Consider the following 25,752-nt stretch of genomic DNA (forward strand, 5'->3'; position numbering starts at 1 on the left):
TCTGTTTTTTCATGCATTGATAATTCAATTAAAACTGTTAAGATTTTTTTACGTATAGAAACCGAACTTACAGAAAGAAACTGTGCCTGAACAGTTGAACTACGCCTCAAATTGACCTACGGCCTTGAATGTCTGAACTACGCTTCAAAATTTTGAAATTATCAATAATTATTGCGTGATTATGAATAATTAAAAATTTTATAGTTCAGTTTCTGTTCAATAAGCAATTGAAACTTCGGGCACATAATTTCTTAAACTTTAAACACTTTCTTAAAATAGACATCAAATGAAGACGCAAAATCTTTTACATCATTTTTACAGCTGTAGTTTCGCTTCGCTCATTTGTTAAATAAAGAAATTTATTGGACTACACCTAAAAAATCAATATCACATAACAAGACATTTTTACGAACTTTATATATCGGTCTAGTTTCCCGACACGAAATAATAATTTTCATGGAAAAGTATTATTTCTTACAGATTTGAAAATAAAACAGGTGGGTTGTATTATAATCATTTTATTGTTTACTATGCTAAATAAAAGAAAAAAAATCAAAATGCATTACGACCATATTATAGTCACATATTTAACACTTGATTTACGAACTGAGGGAAGTTGTTGCAATATTTAATGAGAAAGAAGGGAACAAAATCTAAAATTTCTGTCATGTTGAGCTTTCTCGACGATATCAAAATATTTTAATTTTCCTGAATTTATTTTTAATTTCTTGATTTGAATTTTTCTCTTGTTGAATGTTGACACTTGACAATAGTTTTTAAAGTTCTGAAAATTGAAATTAGGTATAGAATATTTGTTTTAAATTTTCGTAAAGCTTTGGGTACAATGCTTTACAATTTGCACACCTTAAAGTGGGTTCTCAAATCTCAAATTTTATGGATTTTTGGATTTTAAAATTATTTAAGGGGAGGTAAGCACTCAGCAACGTCACTGATTACGAGGCATAATAATAATTAAATGAACTTTTTTTCTTATTAATTATGGGCAGCCGGCTCCTGAAGTTATGGTTTTGCAATTTATTTTCCTTTTTTTTTCCTGTTGCTGCTCATATATTTCGAAAAGGAAGAACCTACTTCTTTTGCATCGTATCTGATAAAAATACCATCCATAAATCTCTGGAATCAAACATTTAAAAAATAAAGTCGTACATTTATTATACACTATATAACTTATTTAAAAAATTCAAAAGCAAACATACGCAATAATTTCTGTAAAATCGCCTTCCTTTCATGATTCCTAAATTACTTAATTTTTATTTGAGGAGACCAATTATTCTGCAATTTTCAGTTCAGTTCACCGCCATTTCAATGGAAATCTGAAAAATTAATAATATAAAAATATCGTATGTTAAACAAACGCTGATATTGAAAATATTATAGGAAATTTTTTAAATAATGTGAGATTTTTTTCTTGTTATAAATTGATGGGACCTCAATTATTTTGGTATAAGATTATAATTATGACATTTGGAGAGTTTTTAATTAGAGAACTCTTGAAGTTTTTCGGTTTTTGTTGTAGTTAAGGTTTTGTTGAATCGTATAAATTAATTTTAAAATTACATTATTACTATATTATTTAAAAATTTGTTTATTTGAAAAAAAAAATATGAAATAATCGAATGAATCTAAAAACAAAATTTTTGATTCATGGCCTCTCTTAAGTCGAACTCAATAACTATTTGCCTGAGTTTTCTAATCTATTTATTTTTTACTGAGCAGTCGGGAGGAAGATTTTTTTTTTGTAAACTCTATGTCGAGAGAGGTGGAGATTTGAGATTAATCAACATTCTCAGTGAAATTGTTCGAAAGTACTATCGAATTAAAAAATTATTGTTTTAATTTAGTTGATGTGCATCTATATCAGATGAATCTGGTCCATCATAAACAAATGCTCCAGATATATTAATAATTAATTTGATAATTTTAACTATGAAGATTATGCAGGAATTTGTGGAATGTGCTACTGAAAAAATTAATAAGTGTTGAGTGTAAATAATGAGCATTGTATGGGCATTGTTCGTTCTGGCAGCCAAGCCTTTTCCATGAAGGAACCTTCTTGGAAATCGTAGCCAAACAATGGCCCTAGTTCATGAACCGGCAGGAATTAATGTGTAGGTTTGTATTTTTGAAAATGTTTAATGTTCTCATTCTATTTTAAACCTCAATAGTTAATTTAATGAATTTATTTTTCACTAATTTCATTAATGAACTCCTCAGTTGTCTGAGTATGAATGAAAGGAATGAAATATACTGGAGTAAATTCTTTCTAGCATTTAATAAACATATTTGGTGGGATTCATTCAGCTATTCATACACTGAAATAGCCATTATTTGTTTCTTTTATTATTTCCAGTTTTTATCCTTGTTTAATTCTAACTGGAGTTTATGTTGTGCCTATTATTGATCATTCTGATTGTTGTTGACTTATTGAATGGTTTTTCTATTTTATCTTATTCAACAACATAGCATTTTTGTAGCACTATCTTTTGATTGTTTATATATATTTCTTTAAGCTATCTATTGTAAACATAAAAAAATGTTGGTTAACAAAAACCATACTTTTTGAAGTAAAAACCCATAAATATGCTTCGGAAAAATTTAAACTATAACATTATGTAAAAGCGTAAGGAAAAAATATGCTTCGGAAAAATTTAAATTATAACATTATGTAAAAACGTAGGGAAAAAATTTCATTTTGTTTCATTATATGACATACTTTATAAAACTTTTTAAAAAATAATAGAATTGCCTAAAGTTCAAAAACAGAATAAAATAAAAATGTTTTTAATACAAATATTGATTCTCTTCTTGGACGTTTATATAATTCACTGATTGTTTTAAAAACAGTACATCAACAATTTTACACAACTTATAAGTATAATTTCTACCAATAAATAGAGAAGCAGGTAATAAATGAATGTATTTTTAAAAATAGATTGAACTTACTTAATATGTTAAATTACCTGCTTAATAATTATTTTTAGTTTATTTGTTATAAAAATTACAAGTTTTTTTTAATTTTTAAAATATAAATTATATGACATTTATTAAAATTAAAAAATAATTATTTTTTTTTACGTTTTGACCTAATTTTATAATTTAACTCTTACTGTTGCATATTTTAAAGGTTTTCACTTCAAAAAGTCTGGTTTCTGTTAGATTTTTTGTTTTACAATTGAAAGCTTTAAAAATACACATAAATAAGATCGTGTTACAAAAATGCACAAACATTGTATATTTATTTTAAATTTATGAACTTTAGGCAATTATAATTTTTTTTTTTTTATATATATTTTTTATGTTAAAATTACAATGAAATTAAAGAGATGTTCCGAGAAGACACAGAATCAATTTAACCAGAATTAATAGTATGTAAAAATAAATATAAGTACTGCATAAAAAAAAAAATTATATAATTTGGTAGTAATAATTCCATTCATTTAATAATATTATTGCAAATGAATATCTTTTTATATAAGAACATTTATTTTAAGAATATAGGTTGTTATACATCAATGACAAAAAAAAACATTAACAAAAAACTTCAAAAAATAAATTCTGTACAAAATACCATTCTTTTCTTACATATTTTTTCTCCATTTGTAAACAATATTATCGGAATATCTGTATATCGGTCCCATTAAAGGATAAATAAATTAATTTAAAAAAAGTATAAAACCAATAATTACAATTATAATTAGTGGGAAGGTTATCACGGATAAGGTTCAGTGGCTAACTGTTCATTCAATTGGTGACTTGATACTGCAGCGGGCAGGTCCATTCATAAATAGTTGCCTTACACACTATAGACTGGCGCTATATAAATATATATATGTAAATTTTAAATTACCAACGGCATTTAAAAATGGGAATTTAAAGGTTTAAATGAATGGAATTCATCTCATCTACCAAATTACTCTTTAATATTTTTAGCAATTATAAGTTAATTCAGCATTATATTTATTGATTTTTTAAAATTGAGTTATTAAAATTTAACGAATTATACCCTTAACTAAAAGACTTATAAATTTTAATTAGAAATATTTATAATTTCAATTTTATTCTTATTTTATAATCATTAGAATACTTTTATATTGTGATAATTATTTATTTTCCTAAATATACAAGCATTATATATTAATAAGCATTATATACATATTCAAGTCAATTATTAATTCTGAAAATTAAATTTTGTTCTTTGTTATTATTTTTTTTTATCAGATGTAATTTAATTATTTTGGAAGGAATTATTTCACCTCATAATAATATAGTGATAAAAGTGTTCGCTAAAAAGAAAAAAAAAGACTCTGAAATGGACTCTGCTGGTTTTGAAACTGAACAACTCATTCAGAGGAGTTAATAACCCTTTAATATCTTGTAATACTAACCAAAAAGGTTATAAAATAAATTATTTTCTACTTTTCATTCCGAATTTTTTTAAATTTTTATTATCAGTGCAGCGTATAGAAAGCTCAGTATATTTAGGCAGAACTATAGTGTTTTCCTCTTACCATTCATGTAAACAAGTTATGCACCATAAACGTTTTACGAAATTGGGTAAAATTTTTCAATTTGCTTTTTTTAGTTATCTCATATATTCAGATTCATTAACTAAAATGAATGACAAACAATTTTTTCTTTCTAAATCATCACTCTATAAATAATGTAAATTTTGATGGGTAAAAGGAATTTATGTTTTTTTTTTATGGGGAATTATTTCCCGTAATTTTTAATCAACAGATTAAATGTACTCAATTGACTGATAATGCAGGAAATCATTCACGAGATAAATCTTACCAGCCAAAAAAAATTACACTATAAACTCCCAAAAAAATCAATAACATCTATTTTTATGAACAATTCTTCTATTCTTCCATCTTCATAATAACGCTATCAAGTGTTGTTTAATTTAAATTTGCATCGTAAACCGTTTCAAGACCAGAAAAAAAACTATATTTGACACAATAGGGTAGATCTATAATTTTTAAAACGTTTTTCTTGCTGAATTAGTCGTTTTCTATATAGAAACTAAAAATTAATTATTAGAATCGATTTTTCAATTCAAATTTCTTTTTAAATGATAAAACTATATACGGCTTTATCAAATATCCGTAAAGGGAATTATTTGGTTAGATTATAAACAATATTTATTCCATGTGATTGAGAATGTCAGTTAATTCCGAACTAGTTAACAGCTGTTAGATCTGTAAATAAAGGAAGGTTTTTTTTTTTTTTTTTTAATTTCCAAAAATTTGAAATCTTAAGAATAATTATATAGCTTCTCCTAGAATACTTTTCAATATAGTACTAATGAAAAAAAAAAAAGTGATATTTAAACATCAGTAATTATATATTTTAATCGATAATTACATTTATCGAATTAATAATTACCATTTTTAAGTTGAAGAGACACCGCGATAGGTTATCAAAGAGATAAGACGAGTTGTAAGGGAGGGCGGGTATTTTAATAATAGTATATTAGTAAGGAATAGTAAGGCTACCCCCACTCCTCCCAAGAAAGTAGTTCCTCTTTATATCGAAATATAACTGACAGTTGGCCTTGACAGCGACGGGAACTGTTAGAAATGTGTTTAAAAAGTAGAAAACAAACTTTTTAAAACATTTCCGAATTAGATTAAAGCCTATTAGCCGAATCGGCACCGTAAAATGAGCGAGTTGACAGGAGTGACCCATTTTGCGCCGGGTTCCCGCCATACTGCCACAACCTCGTCAGTCTCAGAGTGGCTGCCGGCTGGTGCACATCGTCCCTCTCTCTCATTCTCTTCCAAGCCTTCTGTCATTCAACAATGTCTAGTAGTACCAGTCAGTTCTCGACGGTATTCAGTGATTTACAGTGAATTAGTTCTCTGTGTTTAAGAAAACTTCAGCTTAATTCGGCTCAACGTCTGTTGGATTGCATATCGCAGGTATGTGTCTAGAACTCTCACCGGCATAATTGAATAATGGAATTTTTCGAATTCTTTAGAGTTTCGAATTAGTTTTAAGTTTACATTGTGCGTTATTAAGAGGTGTTTCACATTGTGAAATCGGTATGCAACAAGTGATTACAAGATAATCGATTGACATTAGCGGGAAGAAGTTGCCGGTGTCAGCCGAAAAGCGACACCGGTTTGACAAATTTTTGTATTCTTTAATTTTAAATTTTTTACAAAATAATTTTAATTATGATATAATCATGATTTTTTTTTATTAAGTGAAGCGTCGAGCTGTCAAAAAAAAATTAATATTTGGCATTTAGGATTTATTTTTTAGAATGGCAACATATGACTTAAAATTATTTAAAAAATTAAAATAAATAAATTGGTATGCTAGATTGTCCCACTATACGTTAATAAACATACGTCTCCCTGGTTACCAGCCATTATGTGATAGCGAACTTTTTTTAATTACCTGAATTAGTTCGCCTAATTCAGCATTAAACATATCTTAAAATGATATTAAAGGAATTTTTAAATATTTAGGTCCTTTTATGCCTAATTGTATCTTTAAATTCATTCGTTGTAAAAGTTGACATTTGTCAGTTATCAAATATTGAAATAATTAACGTCTTAAATTAATAACTTGACGCCAACTAACAATTTAGTTTTGGAAACTAAATATAAATAGATGTAAATTATATTCTGATTTAATTTCAAAGAAATATTTGTTCTTGTAAGTCCGAAAACCGGCTGGGAAGGAGCCGGCTAAACGTCAGCCGGCATTCTTGCCTGGCCAACGCCCTACCGTTGCCGCCCTGTCAAAAAGGCGGCCCTTGTTCTCTTTTAATATCAAATATTCATTCTTCCGCATGAAGAAAATATACTTGTATTATTACAATATTATCAAACGCTGAAGGCTGTATACATTTTGTATTAAAAACAAAAAAAAATTAAATATTGGACTTTGACAAAAATCGATCCTAACCAATTAATCGCCAAATCTCTAACCACCTGTTGTAATTACCTTGTCTCAAGATAAGAATTACCTGGTGCTTTTTTATCAACAGCCAAGTCATCGCTTGAGTAGATGGTTCTTACGGTTTTTTAATTACATGATACCGGTTTCGTAACAGACTGTCATTCCTCTATTTTAACAGTGATTAGAATTAAATAATCAAAAGAACTTTTAAAAGGACAGCTTTAAAAATTTATTTGAGTAATATTTACCTTTGGAATTTGATAGTAAAACGTCACTTAAAAATTTTATAGAAACAATTTTTTTTTATTTAATGTTTTTAGTAATTTACTTTTAAGTAAGCCATGTTAACCATATATATTATTAAAAGTCTTTTGAGTCATTCTAATTTATGAATATTCGTTATTTACCATATTTCTTCATAAAAAGTATAATTTAATTGTTTACATAAATACCATCGCTTATGCTATGATACCTTCAAGTCAATAAATATTAACAACAAGGCTTATATTTATGATTATAAATATAAAATCATGTAGAATCGTTACCTTCGAATGCAGTTTTTTTTTTTTTTTTTTTTTTTAAATAAGTATTTTTTCTCGAACTTATGAGGTATCACAGCCTAAGGGACGATTTTGATATATATTTTAAAATCAGGTTCTGATATAATTATTTAATGTAGATTTTTATTTAATTTTTTTAAGCCTAAAATAACGATTTTAGAGCACAAAATTGTAACATTACTTTTTTAGAGCATGAAATTTTGGTCGTAGTGAAGAAGTAAATAAAAGTTAACTATAACATAAGTTTTATAATATTTATTCATAAACTCAATGCTTAACCTTAAATGTCAACCGATAAGTTGTTTAAGTAAAACAAATTTATTTTTTGTAAAATAAAAATCATCTTTAAATGAAACTATTAACGAGTTTGTATTGTAAAGCATCTAAAAAGAATAAAAAATTATAACTAAAATTGGTATTATTTATTTCCAAAGTAATAACTTCTTATGTGTAAAACTTTTTACTAATTATGACATTTTTAATTTAATTTAAAAATATATTATTTGTATTACAATATTGATTTAACTAAAATATAAAAAAAAGAAAACTTATGGTATATGTATTGGTAAAATAATAATAATAGTGTACATAGTGTGAACTTTTACAAGGCGGTATAATTGCTAAAGACACTATATAGTAGAGTGAACCGTAGGGTGCATGACCGCCTCAAGGCGAGCTGAGTGACGTGTGCCTTCGGAGGTGCCTCAGCACATCATTTAATCTTATATTCTTTACCACCTCCTAAATCTAATATTGAAATTTATCCAATAATATATAAATAATTTATTAAATTAAAAATTATTGGTGGGATTTTAAAGATTTTTTTTCATGATATAATTTTGCTTCCAAATGTGAACTGTGTTTCTGAATGGTACTTTATAAACTTACAGACGTAAGAATTTTAAGAAGAAATTTTAGAAGTTTGGCCGTGGAGTTGCTGTGCGGCCTGTTCTTCATAACTTCGCAGCAATGTTGTCCGGTTACCCGAACCTGCAGTGCTTTTATCTGCCAAACCTGTCAACTATCCCAGATGTATCGCTACCCGTGATGCCTGTAGAATCTCCGCCACCGCCTATCGACCAGGTCTGTACTTTATTATATATACATGTCTTGATTATTTGGTGTAAATTAGCTTAGCTTTCAAAGTGTTAATATTTCACTATATTAACAAGGCACAAACAATATTGTGCCAAGCAAGAAATAAGTATGTATATTCAGTTGGACATGTAAATAAGTAGGTTAGGAGTAATATTGTTTGTGAACTTGAATGAAGGGCTGAATCGTGATAGATCGCCCAGTGGTTTATCCTAGTTTATAGTTCCACAGGAAGAATTTTTTTTTTTGACAAATTAAATCACCAAGTTTAATTTAAAGTGTTCAAGTTCTTGTTTTAATTTTTTCTGTCATTTTATTTCAACTTTATAAATGTTTACTGCTCTGCTCCCACTGACACACATAATTTTTATTAAGTAGCACCAAAGTATTCAATCCTGACAATGATTAGGTAAAGTAGAGTAACAATTATAAATTCAAAGGAATAATATCCATCTGGTTTCAGGTAGGGGCAGACTTCGAATGGGACCGGGACCTCGCGGAATGGGATTGGAGCTCCGTCACCGGAGCCATCAATTTAGAGGAAACGGCAGAGTTTTGGAAGAAATTCGAAGAACTTCCCGAACTGGGAGATAATTTCGAAACTCTCTTTGCCGACGTCCGTGGTTTCTCGCCAGTGTCTTGTGCTAGCACCTCCAGCTCTCCGAGCTCCTCGAGTATGGGCGATGTCCTAAGGAATCACGACTGTATGTGGAACGGAGTATGTGACTCGAAGGAACACAAGACCGAAGAACCCCCACAGACTGCCAGCCCACAGAAGTTGCAATCTTCCAGTTCCAAAGAGAAAAAGAGGACGGTAATTGTCCAGATGAGCAGGTCGCTACTAATCAACAACCGCCCTACCACGGACACCATGATCCTCAGGCCGGACACACCGCAATCGTCCGAGTCCGAAGACGAACCTATCGCCATCAAGACTGTCAGGCCCACGGCGGTAACCGGTCAGTACAGGAGAACACAATGCCAGTCACCCGAACAAACCACGGTACAATTTGACCACAACTACGGTAACAAGAAGTTGAGGACCGATGAACTAGGAGTCCAAACCCCTTCTGATTCAGGTAAGTTCTATCATAGTATGTTTCGTCATTTAACCGCTTAGGTGGCCCTACTGAACTGTCAATTATCAATTATTAAATGCGCTCACACTGGCATATCACTAACATCTTATTTCATCGAGACAGATTAGTGTGGTCACTACTTATATGCACTAATTTATATTTTTGCTTCATGATCATAGTACAGACTTGCCTCAATTACTTATTATATGTCATTTATTTAATTTTAATTAACAAGAATATTGATAATTAAGATTTACGTAGCACCACATAAGTCGGTAATATTGAAGATCTTCGACTAGAAGCGCCCCCCCCCCAATAAAAATTTCCTTCTCTCGTAAATGACAAATTTTCTCGCAGCCGGTTAATACTTCGAAATGTGAGTAAATTTGAAAGATAAACCGGAAGGTGTGGAGGTGAGGCTATCGACCGGAGCCCTGAGGTATATGTTGGCTGCTAATAGCATTAGTGTTATCAGCTTTCTTGGCGATGCCCTCGTGGGGCTTCTGCCCCCCTGTGTCAGTCCGCGACGGAGAGCTGTACCCAATAATTAGCTTTCTATAGATAAAAAAAAGGTCAGTAGTAATCGATAGATCATAATTACAATTTTTTGATGATCTCCACAAAAACGTGTTTACAGTTTTGAATATGATGACGCCGTTAAAAATGCACCTTCTCACGGTAGCAATTTAGACTTTTACCCTAGTAGAATAAGCAAAAAAAAAATCTTCGATTCCCATAATCTGTCGACGTAATTTATTTCGTCTTTTCCTTTTCTAAGAGGGCTGAGTTATTTAGTAACTCTATTCTCCTTGCCTCAAAACTGTCGATCGCATGGAATACCGGAATACCCTGTTGCGCAATACCACATTGACTTTACAATAAGTATCTTCTTGTTATATTGTAATTAAAAAACGTTTCCGCGTGCAACTATCCGAGGGGCATTAGCTAGGTGACGAAATCATTTGGCAAAATTCCTGCAGAGCTAGGAGCGGCTGGGGCGAAGGACCTGTGCAAGGACTCGCATGCTTAGAATGAAATCCCTAGCCTCTTTGGGTTCGATACCCGTTCAACAACTATTTACCTTATATTTTCAACAATATCTACAATGAGCCGTGTTTTAAAAGACCCGTTCAGAACGAGATTTTTAACTCTTTTAAGTAATGTAAATTAACAATCATTCAATGACGTCAAAAGAAGTAAATGTACAATTAATTCATTCAATGGAATTGTTATTAACACAAAGTCGACATTCTCTACAATCAATGGCTCACATACATTTTAGACGAGTTTTGCTGATGGACGGATGTCGTTGACGGTTATTGTACAAATCCTTGTTGTTGTTGACTGTTTGATCGTACAAATCCTTGTTTATCAGAAGTGCCAACTATTTGTGGTATGCTCATTAACAATCCCGAATGGTTTGTATAGAAGTACCGCGACCGAAGCTGGTGATGTAGACGATGTATTAGCACTACATGTTCATTATAATGGCCGTAATGAATGCGCCATTAAGATGCGTTTACGCGTTCCTTTGTTGCCTCGTGTTCTATTATTTACTCATTCATTCACTTCTCCTTTTTATTTATACGGCCGCGTAAATATTAGAACGTTATTTTTTTTGACATTTTCCTCGTTCTCTCGACCTCGAGTACTAGTATCAGCTGGACTTTCCGTCTCATATCTCCAAAGGAAGTGATAATTTCTACTCCGGCGGTTTTGGGCATTCTCGGAAACTTTCTCTAGTGATTTCCTTTTTAGATAATTGTGCTATTCTTATATAGAATAATTTGAAATGAACCGGTGGCTATTCTCACTAACTATGCCAGGCGACCTACTACCCTTGAGAATTTCGATGAGCTCTCATGAATAAACTGGACCTCTTATTGAATGCAAAAATGTAAATAAATTTTAATGGAGTAACAACTCTTAAGGCGATCGCCATTGACAGAGCGTCCTTCGCGGCACGTGTACAATTCAATTGTGCTTCCTGGGAGGGAGTCTTTACGCCGGCACCAATTGTGCAATATGCTGTTCCCGCGCAAACGTGGTGGGAGAAGGCGGGAAGAATCTTCAAGGACGCGGGAAGTGGTCCATTTGCTCGGGAAGGGAATTGGAGCGTAGTAGTGTCCGTCGCTGTCGCGCTCTCAATGGGCCTTTTCTCAGTCGGTGTCAATACCGATCAGTGCCGGTAGATGGTGCGCGCGTTCTCTCGATAAGTCCCTCAAAAAACAAAACAAACTATTTGTTTAAGATGCCGGATTTACATAACGCCTTGATAGCATTAAGATCTTAAAGGTCTGGCGTCTCCAGTGACGATCGATACAGTCTGCTGCCAGATATTTAGGTCGGTCCCGTTAAAACCCTACTACAATCCAGTTAGTTATATTACTATGCCTTCAACAATTAATTATTGAAATAAAAAAAAGGAACAAAATTAATTTCGCATACTTAGTATTTAATATACTTTCGTCAGCAAGGGAAAAAAAAATTTTTTTACGCTACATCAATCGCATAATCTTTTTTTTCTGCATTATAGATGGTTAACAAATTGATAAGAAGCGATAAGATAAGAAGGGTAACCTTATCTAAAACTCTCCATTCATTAATACTTGAAGTTGTTCCCAATCCTGATCATCGAATCAATGGGTTTTTTTCTTTTTCGAAACATTGTCAGTAATGATCCAGTGGGCAAACATCTATTGTTTAATATCTAGCCCATTATTGATAATGTCAGAATACATTATTATTAATCATTGGAATACATATCTCACCTATAGTATATTTTTTTTTTGAGCTGGGTATGGTGAAGCTCGAAAATATTTTAGCTGTATGTATGTACTTCCGGTCTGTACTGCTCAAGTCCAGATCCAGTAGGCTTACCATCCTGGTCCAGGAATATCCTGAAGCAGGCCTATTTCCGCCCAGCGTAGATAAAAAGCCTATTTCTTTGCTCAGGCAACCATAATCAGGAGCCGGTCTGCGCTTCTAGAGCTAATTGCTACCTTGAGTGCAACGGCCCTGCTCAATTATGATCCATCGCTTTTCTTCTAGTTAGTGACCATGTTACCTTTCTTCTTGTAGAACATCCTGTTTTAAACCAATTTTTCCTTTGATAATGAGGCACCTTATAGTAAAGCTGTCTGGATTTAGTATCCACTGCCTGTTGTAAAGCACCTTAACTTCATAGGCAATTAGGATCTGGATATGCAACTTGATCTCTATACTCCTGATACTATTTCAGTCCTTAGTCTATCCCAACATCTTGAATATAATTAAAATAGCCTCTAGGTCAATATATGGTTGATTTGAAAAACGTATAAATTCGTATTAAATAAAAATTGCTATTATTTCTCTTTGTGTCAATTTTGCTTTTAAATAAGGGCTAAAGTAATTTATTTATATTATATCTCTGTTACTATTTTTATTTAAGTACTTAAAAGGTTATATAACTTACTTAAAAACAACCTTTGAGTTTCCACCTCCTTTATCTTCGATGTTGTAGCAATTAGAATATCTGTAAATAATTAATACATGTAGAATTATGGCATGCAATCACATACAATTATACATCTATATTCATTTCAATCTTCAGATTTCAAGGAATTGATTTAATTACTAAAAGTTATATTTTTTATTTTTATACTTCCACTTATAGAAATAAGACCAGAAAGTTTGAAAATGCATTATATTATTTTGATAAAAGTTGGCACTTGTTAATCAGTTGTTCTATTAGAAAATTATAGTTAGGTTTCAACTGATTTTTTTTTATTTAAAGGTTATTCAATATTTGATGGATTAAATTTCTACCGAAACGTATTGCATTTATTAACAAATTAAGATCTCACGTTTTCGAGATCCAGTGATTTATATATACATTTATACACAATTATATAAAAGGTTAGGCACCAAACAAAGGAACTTGTAATATATTCTCGCACCGGACATGAACTAGATAGATTGAAGTGGCGGCCGCGGCGGGACAAGAACCTCCTTGAAGGCTATACCTTCCCGCCTTTTTACCCCTACTCTCGGTCTCCCGGTCTCCCGCCAAAACCCAAGGCCTTCCCGCGCGCGGGATTATTGACTGTTCTACAGCAAGGTCATGGCGCCATTTGTGAGAGCCCAGTCGTGGCGTTAGGGTTTTTTCCAAAACGGCGAGTCGGTGTACGAGCGATTTCCTTTGTCCTGGTGTAGAAGCGGTCTGTTCGCGCGTGTCAATTAAACTCTAGTAGTGAGGGAATAGTAGTGTTTAGAGTGTGTAAGTAAACAGAGAATGTGCATTTTTTTCTTTTTATTCATTTATATAGTGTATAGTGTAAACACAAAAATATTTGTGCTCATGGAATTGTTTACTTGTATTTTTAAATCCAGGTTGTGCCCTTACCACTTTAACGGTCATTGTCAAACTTATTAGTTATAGTATAAAAGAATTATCAAGATTAATTTTGATTAATCAAGAGAAGGGTAAGACTTAGTTTCTAAGACGACCAGTTTTTGTTCATTATACGAGGATATAGAGATACGCAAATAAACAAATTTAATAGATTTAAATTAAAAAGAAAATTAATTATTTATGTTTTAAGTGGCAATCTTAACGGTTAATTATTTTTATTGAAAATACCAATTAAAAAAAATTGTTTGCACCCTTGTAGTATCAATCCATTACAGGAAGAGCGGTATAATCTTAACGTTATCAGAATAATATTTGATATCATATTATTAAGGCCATGAATGTACCGATTTTAATCTGTATATGTAAAACTTATTTGCAAAATGTATTTATCAGCACGTTAATAATTTAATTAATTTTCTTTCTATTACTAATTAAACGAAAGGGGTGACTCTCCCGTCCCCTTTGCAGAAGAGACGGATGGCGATAAGAAGTACGATAGCCTATGGTAGTGAGAGAGAGAGAGAGGATGCTTGACCTTCACCCAGTCTGGGGTAGAGAACCTCAGCCAAGGCCTGCCCTTGGGCCGTCTCTATCTTCTCCGCTCCTGCTCTTTAAACCTCTTCCTTCTCTCTTTAAATCGGCAGTATCTGGACATAGGTCTATAGGTGTGATCAGACCTGGTTTGAATTCCCTTTTGTAAAGTAATCATCCATCACCGTCTTCTCAAAGAACATTTTGACTTAATTTCCACATGAAATGGCCTAAAAAATGCCCATATCGTAATGTGTAATAGGGAATTTTTGAGATAACGGTATTTTTATCTCGAGTTTTAGCTTGTTAGAATTCCAATCAATTCCTCTTCTGACAGATTAGTGGTAATTTTTTTAAAGAAATAACAATACTACTTGAGTTATATGTATCAAAATAAAGCAACTAAATTGATCAAACATTCTTATCGGTATATTTCAATTAATTGAGCCTTAATTAATTTACCGAAGTGGTGTAACTCTACCTCGAGCCTAGTTTCCCAAGTAGATGGACATAACTATCCAGTCAGCACCATTATTCATCTGTGAACCCAAAGTTTATAGTCGTATATTCCATGTGTTAAAAGGTATTGTAGAATATAAGGATAAAATTTCAAAACTATCGTTAGATAATTTCGTAAAGATTGTAAAAGCTTTTACTTAAAGGTTTTTCTCAATATCATGATGTCTTCAACTACTCGATACTATTCTGAAGGTTTAAAAGCTCTTACGCAGGATTTCTAAAAGTATTTCGCGCACATACAAGAAATTGGTCGTATAAAGGATAAGATTTGTTTTATTTTTTATTATATTTTATGCTCTAATTTATTCAAGTTCTCTCAACGCTTGTGCCAGTTACAAGAAATTATGCCCAGCTCGAAGCCTTACCAGCCTTAGCACTGTATTATCTAAACATTCCCTTATCAGTCACAGTTTTGTCAGTTGTTCTTGAAGGGAATGGGGATACTGATATCGGAGCAGGAAATTGAGGGGTGTCGGGTATGATCCTGGTGCCCTATGTTGTTTCCTCTCCTTTGTCTGTCGGTCAGGTGGAGATGTTTCAGAACAGATTGCGTATGTGTGGCGTGGAGAAATCTAATTATCGTGGTTGCTCTGGGGAATGAATTCCTATGGGGAATTCTCTTTGCAAGGGAAAGGCGCCACGGGGAGCGAGTTCCTCTTTGTCAGCCAAGACACAAAAGGATCCGGTAAAATCGAGGTGGCCACCAAAATCCAAGGACGATGATTCAACCAGTTAGTTTCGTCTGCCTGTATTCTTGTGTTTGTGCAGGAGACCCAACTGATAAAATTATCGATTTTTTCAGTTATATTCATTTAATAGATTTTTGCGGTTTCATAATAATTTCATAAATACAATTATCTAAAAAGTAAATGAAAAAAAAGAAGAAGTGAATTTGGGATATATTTGACCCTTAATAGTTTTGTTCGAAATAGATTTCAGTCAGTGCATTCATATTTTTACACCTCAACTTTTAATAGGTGGCCAGAAGATAATGTTTGTTTCAGAAATTACCAATTATTTATTTTCCTTGTTCAAAATATTTTTTTTTAGGATTAATTTATTTTTTCAAACCATAAGATGCGGCCACCAGACCCCGTATGGTAATAGAAGTCTCTTTGGTCCGTTGGTATCGTTCCATCCTCCTGATTCGTTGCAGAGTTTTAGTTGTGGTTCGAAGCTGTTACCTATGCGTTTTTTTTTTTTTTTGTTTTTTTTTTCCTTCTTTCCTTTTTTTTCTAGTAAAACATTCTTACATTATCACATATCAACAATATTTATTTAAATAAAAAAAAATTAAATTGAATATATTTTTATAAGAAATTAAATATTTGAAACTTATATTTATGCATTCATAATTTAAATAAATATTATAAAACTTTACCCCATCTGGTGGTATGTTGGTTATGCGGTACGTCCGACTGTTGGTGAACAAAGCTTTGACGTAAGTTGACAATGGGAGGAAGTTGTGCTCCCAACTTAACCCTAATTAAAAATCGTACCGTTTTATTTTTAAATAAAATTAAACACCGAAATTTTCTCTCACAATTTATCAGTATTATTTATTTTAACTTAAAATACTTTTTTTTTTACTTCCAAACAGTTAAAAAGATAATAGACAAATTAAACTGGGTTTAATAACATTTCTGGCCAAAATATGATTGACTTATTATTAAATATATTAATGAATATAATGATTTACTTGCTTCTTACAAACTGGTGCAGGTTTGCATTTTTGGCCGGTACTATAAGAAAGTTGAACCCGATTTGGTGCAGTTTCACCGGATTATTTTAGGTCAAACTTAGTTTCACTTCTGCCTTTTTTTTGTCCGGTTTTATGCTCGCGGAAAACAGAGTGATATTGCTTCTTCTTCAGCGTCTTGCGTTAACGTCTTCATTGATGGTTGATTGGCTACCTGAAAAACAAACATCATCTTATAATCAATTTTTTTTATTTATATGTTTTTTTTTTACTTTTAAACTACAATTAGAAAATACTTAAATTTTATTTCTATAATGTGTAAAATGGTACCATAGCTTTTTATTAAGATATTTTTTAATGATTATCCTTGTAAGTATATATTTATAATTTATCTATATTTTATTTTATTGAAGTTGAATTGAATATTGGGATATTCAATTCAACTTTAATAAAATGAAATATAGATAAATTATAAATATTAGACACCTACCAGACTGTAGTGTGATTTTTTAATACCTTTGAAATAAAAAAAAAAAATTAATTTTTTGTTTTTAATCTAAGCTATCAAACCATTTAAATGTTAATTTTATGTGCATGTAAATTTTTTAAAGAAAGTTTAATTTATTTGCACAGGCTATTTCTTTTAGGTTTGTATTTATTTGTCTGAGTTATTGGATGCTGATATCTATGTCGTTTTTTCTTCTTTATTCGGAAGTATCATAATGCTTGCTGAGTTTGTATTTATGCATAGTGATTGTACTTTTCCTATGATTATTTGGAATGCAATGTTTTCCTACTACGATTATCCCGAATGTATTTTCTCTCCTATGATTATTTGGAATGCATACTCTTTTCCTTTGACTATTTTGAATGCATCTCTTTTGATTTTTCTGATATTTCGTTTAAACTTTTTACTTAGTTATTATGTTGGTTATAAATTCAGTTGACTTAGATGCATTATTTTTTAATTATGATCGACTTTCTATTATCTCTTATCTTCCACTCTTTTTCTATCTGTTTTTTCTGTCTCTTTCAGTAGATTTGGAGAATTGTCAATTTTTTACCATTGTCTTTTAATTTATTGAGTTGATTATTATTTTTTATTTATTATATTATTGTTGTCAAATTTTATTTTGTTTAAATATGTTTTCTTTTGTTTTCTTAAAATGCTTATTGTCTTTGGTAGTACTGTACAAGCTCACTGTTTCCTTTTCAGTGTATGTTGGAATCGAACCCAGAAAACTTAGACCTCGTCGGAATCCTCAACTTCAATATCAGGGTGAGTCCATCCCGCAGAGTGTATCCTTTGCCGCCTGAGAGAAGACAGGAGCAGGAGGCGGGTGCGGTGACCTTGGATCGATATTGTGCCTTCTGCGGTATGCGCCACCCTGGGGTGCGGTCCCTCTAGTCTTGGGGTCTTGGCTCTCTGTCCTAGCTCCCTTTTATTAACGGTTATCTAAAAAAGTTAAAACTTATTTCCTCCTTCCATACTTTTGTTTTGTTTTATTGTATCCCGAAGGTACAATAAAATTCATGTATCTTAGAAGAGGCACTGAAAAGCCTGCACGAACTATTACACCGCATTCCCTTCGAGATTCGCATTCGTCTTATCTTGTCATCCCATTTACCACCAAAATGATAGACCAGGTAAACGAACTAATGCGTCAACCTGTAGTTTTTCTTTTCTTTTCTGAGCAGTCTGATGGCACTTGCGGTTTCTTCACCCTCATTGGAACAAACCCAACCAAACGGGACAGAAATAGTCAGGTCTAGACGAGCCGTATGGCATTAACAGTTGTTTTAATATACACCAATAACTGTTTTTATTTATTTAAGGTGTGACTAGTGATTGTTCTATATCATCTTATAATATCTAGAATAGACATTAAGCTTTGGGTGCTTGAACCCAAGGTGGTATATTTACCACAGCTTCTTGCTACCTTCTCATCGTTTCCTTTATATCCGCTTTTAATAGGCGCTGCATTGATAGTGTAAGATTATTTTTTTCTATCTGTCCCTGGACGAAACAAGAGGGCGCCCTTTAAACCGGACGGAGCTTGGAACTGGAGCCATTCACAGGAACCGGTTTCCACGGACATCGTTCACCTTCAGTGATTAGTTAAGTTCCACTCTTACAACAAACAATTTTCGCCCCTTTACTAAATCGTTCTTACATATATGTTTTATCTACGAACTAATAAATTCTTCCTACGAAACTACTGGAATATATACGTTCGTTTACATTAATTTAAACTATAAATTGGCGTCGTATGGTCTATATAATCGGTATTTAGCTCTTATGTGGTTTGTTCCGTATCTGTTGGTCTTTGAGGTATCCTCTATTCCTTCAATGGACCCGCCGCTGGGCACTAGAGCCATCGTAGTTCCGCCGCTGTGGGTGATTGACCTTGTGGTCGATAGAGGCCGCCACGCCCGTCCCATTCATGAGCCTTCCCCTCGGTACTTTCTAATTGCCCCGATGAGCCGATTATCAGGGTACTCGTCCACACTGTCCATCGCATCTTCTCTCAATCAGGCATTGCAAACTCGTTTTTTTTCTTTTTTTTTTAAATATAAATATTATGTAGCATGCATCAAAACTGTACTATGATCTATTATTTTTGCTTTGAATTAATCTTTTGATACATAAAATAAAGAATGATATTCACTCTTTTCTTATTTTCCCTTACAGAAGAAGAAGTAGAAGAAGTCGAAGATGAAGAAGATGATGATGATGACGATGATGAAAGCGACGAAGAGGAAGAAGGGGATGATGGTGAAGACGAAGATGTAGATATAGAAACCCTTTCCAACAGCCGAACGTCGCCACCAATGTCGCCGCCACCAATGTCACCGCCACTACCACCACCTTCACCACCACCACCACCACCACCAATGAGAACGACGGTAACGACGGTGCGGACGATAAGAACACCGGCAAGAGCCTTTCTGGGCCAGAGAAACGCCCACACTCTTCCTAACAATCCCAGTAAGCAAATGCAGAACCAGATCCAAGATGAAGTGGCCTCTGCTATCACCACGAGCAGCCTCATCTCCGCCTCTAAGGCCGTGTCGCGGCGGCTCAATGGTGCTATCAAGAGGAAGAGGTCGGCCGCTCCAGCAGCACCCACCCGCGGCAGGCGAAGAACCAATGCTCCTAAGAGATCGCGCTTCTCGAACGGCCACCTCATCGACACTGAGAAGAGGTCTCTCCATAACAACATGGAGAGGTTGAGAAGAGTCGATCTGAGGAACGCCTTCGAGGACCTGAGGCAGCTGGTCCCTGCCACAGCAGACAGCCACAAAGCAGCAAAAGTGACCATCCTCAAGGACGCCACCCATTACGTCAGGGAACTTCACCTTAAGGATAGGAACTGCTCTGCACAGCTTGTCGCCCTCAGGAGGGAGCAGGACAGGTTACGAACCACCCTCTCCCACCTTAGAAGGATATTTGCCTATAAAAATTCACAACAAATCCTTTAATGTGATTTTATAAATAATTGATTTAGTTATTTAGTTAAAATGAAAACGTGTTCATTAGTTTTATAGGCTCAGTTGTACATATATTATATTTATATGCCATATCTTTTTTTTTTATTTTTTTTTTTTATGTTACCAATTATTTTGAGGCCTTGGTCAGCCTTCATATTGTGTACATAGAATCTCTTTGAAAGTTTTGTATTAAGTGATGAGCCTTTTTTTTTTCTTTTAAATTCTTATTATAGTTAAATAGACAAGCTTTATTAAAGTAATCCACAAGTCTGTATTTTTGTAAATAATTTGTGTAATTGTTGATAATTGTAATTATTGTGAATATTTGTTTGAAAAGTATAATTGAAGTAGTAGTGGTGAATTCTTTTTCTAGTTATTTTAAATTCAATATGGGTATAGTTTTAGTTATTTTGTGATTAAAATTTTTGTTGTTTGTTCTTTTTTTTTTTAAATTGAATTTAATATGACGGAATAATGAATAAATATGTTTAGAAGTGCCTGTCGGTTTTATATACTTTAGTGTGTATGTACACTTAATGACAGCATCTTCGATATTTTTTTTTACAAATAGTTTTTGTTTAAAATTAGCTTTAATGGATTTTGTAAACCAAAATAAGTTTGGAATATTTAAAAAATAGTGTCTTTGTACTGCAGCTTTATAGCTTGATGCTAGCAGCTGGCTGACAAACAAGTCTTGTATATTTATTGTAACATATAATTGTACAGATTTATTAATTAACATTAGAATTGTTATAGATTAATTATATTCAAATTGAATTGTTGTAATATTTGTCTGGTTTATTTTCTTTCGACGGGATAACTAATGCTAAGATCATAAGTCAGACGAATGGTTCAAACAGATATTTTTTTTAAATGTTTATTTTAGCATATATACAATTATATCAGGGCGTAGACTAGGTTGTACGATAAGGTGCTTACTATATCAGGTATGGAATATATATTACGAAATACCTCTGATGTGCCTTGTGTGTAATATATGTTCTTCATATATACTAATATTACTATACAAATTATCTAAATAGGTGTATAAGATTGGACTGCTTGGTGCTAAGTGTTATTTCAAAGAAGTTTTACAGTCTTTACATACTTTTTAATATTTTCATATTTTTTTAATAAAAGTAACAATATTTCATAACGGAAAAAAACTATTGTTTTATAACTGTACCTGCGCTAGGTTCCCCGACATTCCAATTTCATTGCAACTTAATAAATCCATCCAGTTTCTTTACAATTTATTTTGTTACTATTTAAGGCACACTTATTAGAATTGTTTATGTGTCAATTTTCGTTTGTTAAGGGCCTTGCCAGCTATACTGATTCGTGTTCAGGTTTCAAACAGCTGATTTTTTTTTTTTAATAATATAAATTTAAATCTAATAATAGAAAAGAAGGATTGACCTTCAAAAATCTCAGTAAATAAAAATGTCTCTATACATTATTTTATTTTATATCACAGCAGATGACTGTTTGTAGCCTGGCATAAACATATGTTTGTCTCTAGATTTATTTATCAATTTAATGCTGGAAAAAAAAAAGATGCTTTGCATATTAATTAGAACATTATAAAAGAGAAAGTACAACTAGACCTGTTATATAATCATTGATTTATTTTATAGTTTTTTTTGGAAGTACTTAATTCATTTTTGTTGTATCCATTTACTAATGGAAGTTAAACCTTCAAATTTGTTATCTCTACCATTAGAAAGATTGTTTCTCATTTTATTATTGTTTTTTAGGGTTCATATATCAGATATTGGCTAGTTGAGTGATTATTGATTTGTGAAATTAACTATTCTTGAAAAATAGTTACTGATTGTAGTTCCTTTTTTTTAATCCACAAAAATATAATTTCAATATTTTAAAAACCCCAAAATGTGTTGTGTATGTATACTAAAACCCAAATACCCTTTCCTTTTATTCTATAATAAGGCTTGTAATTTATTGTAACTCAAAGAAAAAAAAACATTTTTTTTTTATTTCTCACTATAACAAAAGAATGAAAAAGCTTTTTAAGAGGTTTTACTATGCCAAAACATTTGAAAATAAAATTGCTTACAATAAATAAAACAAAATTGCTTTCATCGTCATGAAAACATTACCAGGAAGACTAAATGTTTAAGGAGCTTTTCTCACATTAAATTTTCTTGAATTGATTTTTTCAAGAAATTTTTGATATTTTTTTTTGAGACGCTAATCGTACATTTTTTAAACACGTTACTTTATTCCTTATCGACTCGAAAGTAGGCTACTCTGCTTCACATATCATTCTCCTTCCAACTCATTTATTATAAAGGAAAAAAGCAAATGAAAATCATAAAAAATTATATATATATTTAATTTTCCCGAAATTAAAAAAAAATAATATTAATGCGACCCCTTCCTACCTCTCAAAACATAGATTTGCTATTAATTAATATCTAAAAACCACATATTAATGTACTACATTATAATTATACGTAATTACATTATATTTCTATTACAATAATATAATTCTTTTATTTAAATGACGAAGTTTTAAAAAAATAATTTTTTTTTAATTTTTTTTTTTTAATCACCAGTAATGTCTAAATTTAAGCATAATTTCGCAGTAGAGGAATAAATATCCAGTTTTTTTATTTTTTCCAAAAAGAAATCCAAAAGGTATTACGTTTATGGTTTAAAACATGTTTTTTGATTTATATTAAATTTACAAAATTTAATTTAAATAATATGTACGCAAGAAGAAAAAAGATTCTAACTAATATAGGTATAAAATTATCATTTGAAAATATGTTATTACAAATGTCAATATTATCAATTGTAAATGTTTATCAATTTAATTTTTTTTTTAAATACGACTTTTTCAATTTGACTTAAAAATTCCCATATTTCAGAAAATGATGTTTTTTTGTTTATTGTTGTCTTAGACGAGTGGAAAACCTTAAGGGATATCATGATTACCCACGAAATAATAAAAAAATAAATATGGAACCTTAAACAAATAAAGACCTTATTGAAATAATTTTATTTAAAATTTACATATAACTTACATGTACAGGGTTATGTATAACATATTTTATATGCCATTGTTATTAAATATGCAGCATCTTTAATTTAACAGATAATTTTAAAGTTTTTGGAAACTATTTTTTCCATTGAAAATTTCAATTTGAATATTAAACTATTTTACAATAACATATTTTTTCTGGTCTCCCGATTAGAGAAATCCAGTAGTGAAACACGCGTTTATTAAAAGCGTAAAAGCATAGTTTTAAAAGTTAATAAAAATTAGGAATAAAAAAGATATTTTGAATTTAATTGATAATGTTGACTTTTCAAAATATCTTTAAGCTATGATATAAACCCTGTTTTATCTAATACCAATTACACAAATTATTTATACATACAATACTTCTCGATAAGGAGAATTTATTCTAAATATATTATACAAAATATACAATATATTTTCATAAAAAAAGTTCTTAAGAATTTAGTAAGCATATTGCTACTGATAACACTGAAAGTCAATTTACTTGGGGGTAAAATTACGTATTTATGGATACTCTATCATAAATAGAAGGACCAGGGCAGAATTTCTTCCCCAAAACATGCCCTTTAAACAACAGTGGTCCGTGCTTGATTTTTTTCCAAAACCTCTAATCCGATTTTTTGAGTTTTCGGACCAAATGAAGTGAACTGAAACGAAATCATACCTTTTTGTCTGATATATATATCGTTTATTAATTAACCTTAATACTATTAACACGTTAAATATTTCAATCAAATAGTATTCTGTGCGTCCTACAAACATAAACAATTATTATGTTTAATAAAAGATAATCCAATCAATCACACAAAATTACGTTAAATAAAAATTATAATTAAATTAAATCAACCCATGAAAGGCCAGGGGTTCAGCACTTTGTAAGGAAGTACTGTCACTGGACCAACGGTTGTGCTAAAGGAGATGGTTTGGTCAGAAGCACTCCCGACCGCCAGATTTTTACCCAATTAAGGGAGGGAAATATTCACTCTGCGTTGAAAATAATCCTCGCTCGTTTCAGAACAGATATTTCAATATTAATTTGATATTAAATTTGACAAATTATTGACTAAATCTAATTTGAACAGTTTTCAGAATTGTCCATTTAATAATACATATCTTTGCAAAAGTTATTGCATACTTCTTTTACGAAAGTATAACAGAAATATATAATAAAAAAATACATTCGCCATGACGATGTCCTACAAACATTGGTTAACAATAATAGTTTTTGGTAACTTTATTCACCGTTACTCGGACTATTTTTCTATAATTATAAACAATATTAATTATAATAAAAGATAATCCAATCAATCACACAAAATGATATTAATTAAATTAAATTAAATCTGTACTGCTATAACCCATGAAGGGTCAGGGGTTCAATACTTCGCAAGGAACTAATGTTACTAGACTAACGGTTGCGTAAGGAGGTGATTTAGTCTGAATTACGCTCGACTGCCAGATTTTTACCCAATTAAGGGTACCCACTTTATGAGGCTAGGTGTCCACCGTGCGCTCCCGAACCCATAGGTCTGTCTCAACGGATACAAGTAACAGATAATAATTATCTATCACAGCAGAATTCGAACCCGTCCTTGGAGTTAGTAGTCCATTGTCTTACCAATGAGCTACCCACTCCCACACACAATTATATGGCAGATACTAATTAACCACTTTGGAATTATTTAAATTTAATAGTTCATGCTGTACCAGATATTATCAGCAACAAAATCGGGTAAGCAGCAACAATACGATTCAGAACTAAGATATTTTTCGTACCCTTCACTAAAATAGAATTTATGCTTCGTACATATATAATACATGAAATGTATTATATATACTTCACTGAGTCTTCTCCCTTGAAGTATATCATATTTTGGATACGTTATTCAGAACTAGGATGATATAAGAATATGATTTTTATTAAAGTTGAGCTGTTTGAAATTGGAGGAAATTGGGAGTTATATCTCTCATTTAAGTAGACGGAAACTAGCTTCTAGAGCTATCCCCGTGAGAAACTACTACGCAGTAAACTATTTTTACGGACAATAGCGCAATATTCGGATTGCTGATGCAACAGCCATTGTAAGATGCAAGCGGTAGATGAGCTTGTAAAAACGAAAATACTCTGCATAATTTAAGACGCGGATGTTGGAAAGATGCCTAGCCGTTTAATGGGCTGACCAAAAGGCTCCTCAGAGTCCATTTAAAGTCCTAATTGATTCAAAATTCTTTTTTTTTTTTCTTTTTTTAATTATTTATTTATTGTAATTTACAACTGTACAAAATAATACAATAAGTAAATATGTTGTATGTTTCATATACACTTGAAAATCTTGGGAAGGAACCACCCATTGGTGGTACTTCAAACATTAATTTAAACTAGAAGACCCCGTGGCCAT

The 25,752-nt window shown here is 31.6% G+C and overlaps 1 protein-coding gene and 1 long non-coding RNA gene across 8 annotated transcripts; one reads left to right on the forward strand and one right to left on the reverse strand.

Moving 5' to 3' along the window:
* LOC106684262 (uncharacterized) lies at positions 1-21,627 on the reverse strand. Of its 6 annotated transcripts, none has more exons than XR_001343669.3 (6): positions 21,491-21,627; positions 16,824-17,026; positions 15,076-15,133; positions 13,125-13,184; positions 1,218-1,334; positions 1-1,134 (listed from the first exon to the last, which is right to left on the reverse strand). It is a non-coding gene; the product is annotated as an uncharacterized lncRNA (long non-coding RNA). The 6 variants fall into 6 exon arrangements; XR_001343668.3 differs by having other exon boundaries at positions 16,813-17,026; XR_010844574.1 differs by lacking the exon at positions 15,076-15,133 and having other exon boundaries at positions 4-784; positions 865-1,134; positions 16,817-17,026.
* On the forward strand, positions 5,741-21,679 carry LOC106684261 (transcriptional regulator Myc). Of its 2 annotated transcripts, XM_014426236.2 has the most exons (5): positions 5,741-5,945; positions 8,387-8,579; positions 9,055-9,670; positions 18,029-18,091; positions 19,505-21,679. In XM_014426236.2, the coding sequence occupies exons 2-5, from the start codon at positions 8,466-8,468 to the stop codon at positions 20,293-20,295; spliced, it is 1,584 nt and encodes a 527-aa protein (XP_014281722.1). In that variant the 5' UTR covers positions 5,741-5,945; positions 8,387-8,465; the 3' UTR covers positions 20,296-21,679. The 2 variants fall into 2 exon arrangements, with proteins under 2 accessions (XP_014281722.1, XP_014281723.1); XM_014426237.2 differs by lacking the exon at positions 18,029-18,091 and having other exon boundaries at positions 5,742-5,945.
* The last annotated feature ends 4,073 nt before the right edge of the window (positions 21,680-25,752 follow it).

The sequence above is a fragment of the Halyomorpha halys genome, unplaced genomic scaffold (genome assembly GCF_000696795.3).
Source record: "Halyomorpha halys isolate HHAL.00 unplaced genomic scaffold, Hhal_1.1 Scaffold560.1, whole genome shotgun sequence".
Lineage (NCBI taxonomy): Eukaryota > Metazoa > Arthropoda > Insecta > Hemiptera > Pentatomidae > Halyomorpha > Halyomorpha halys.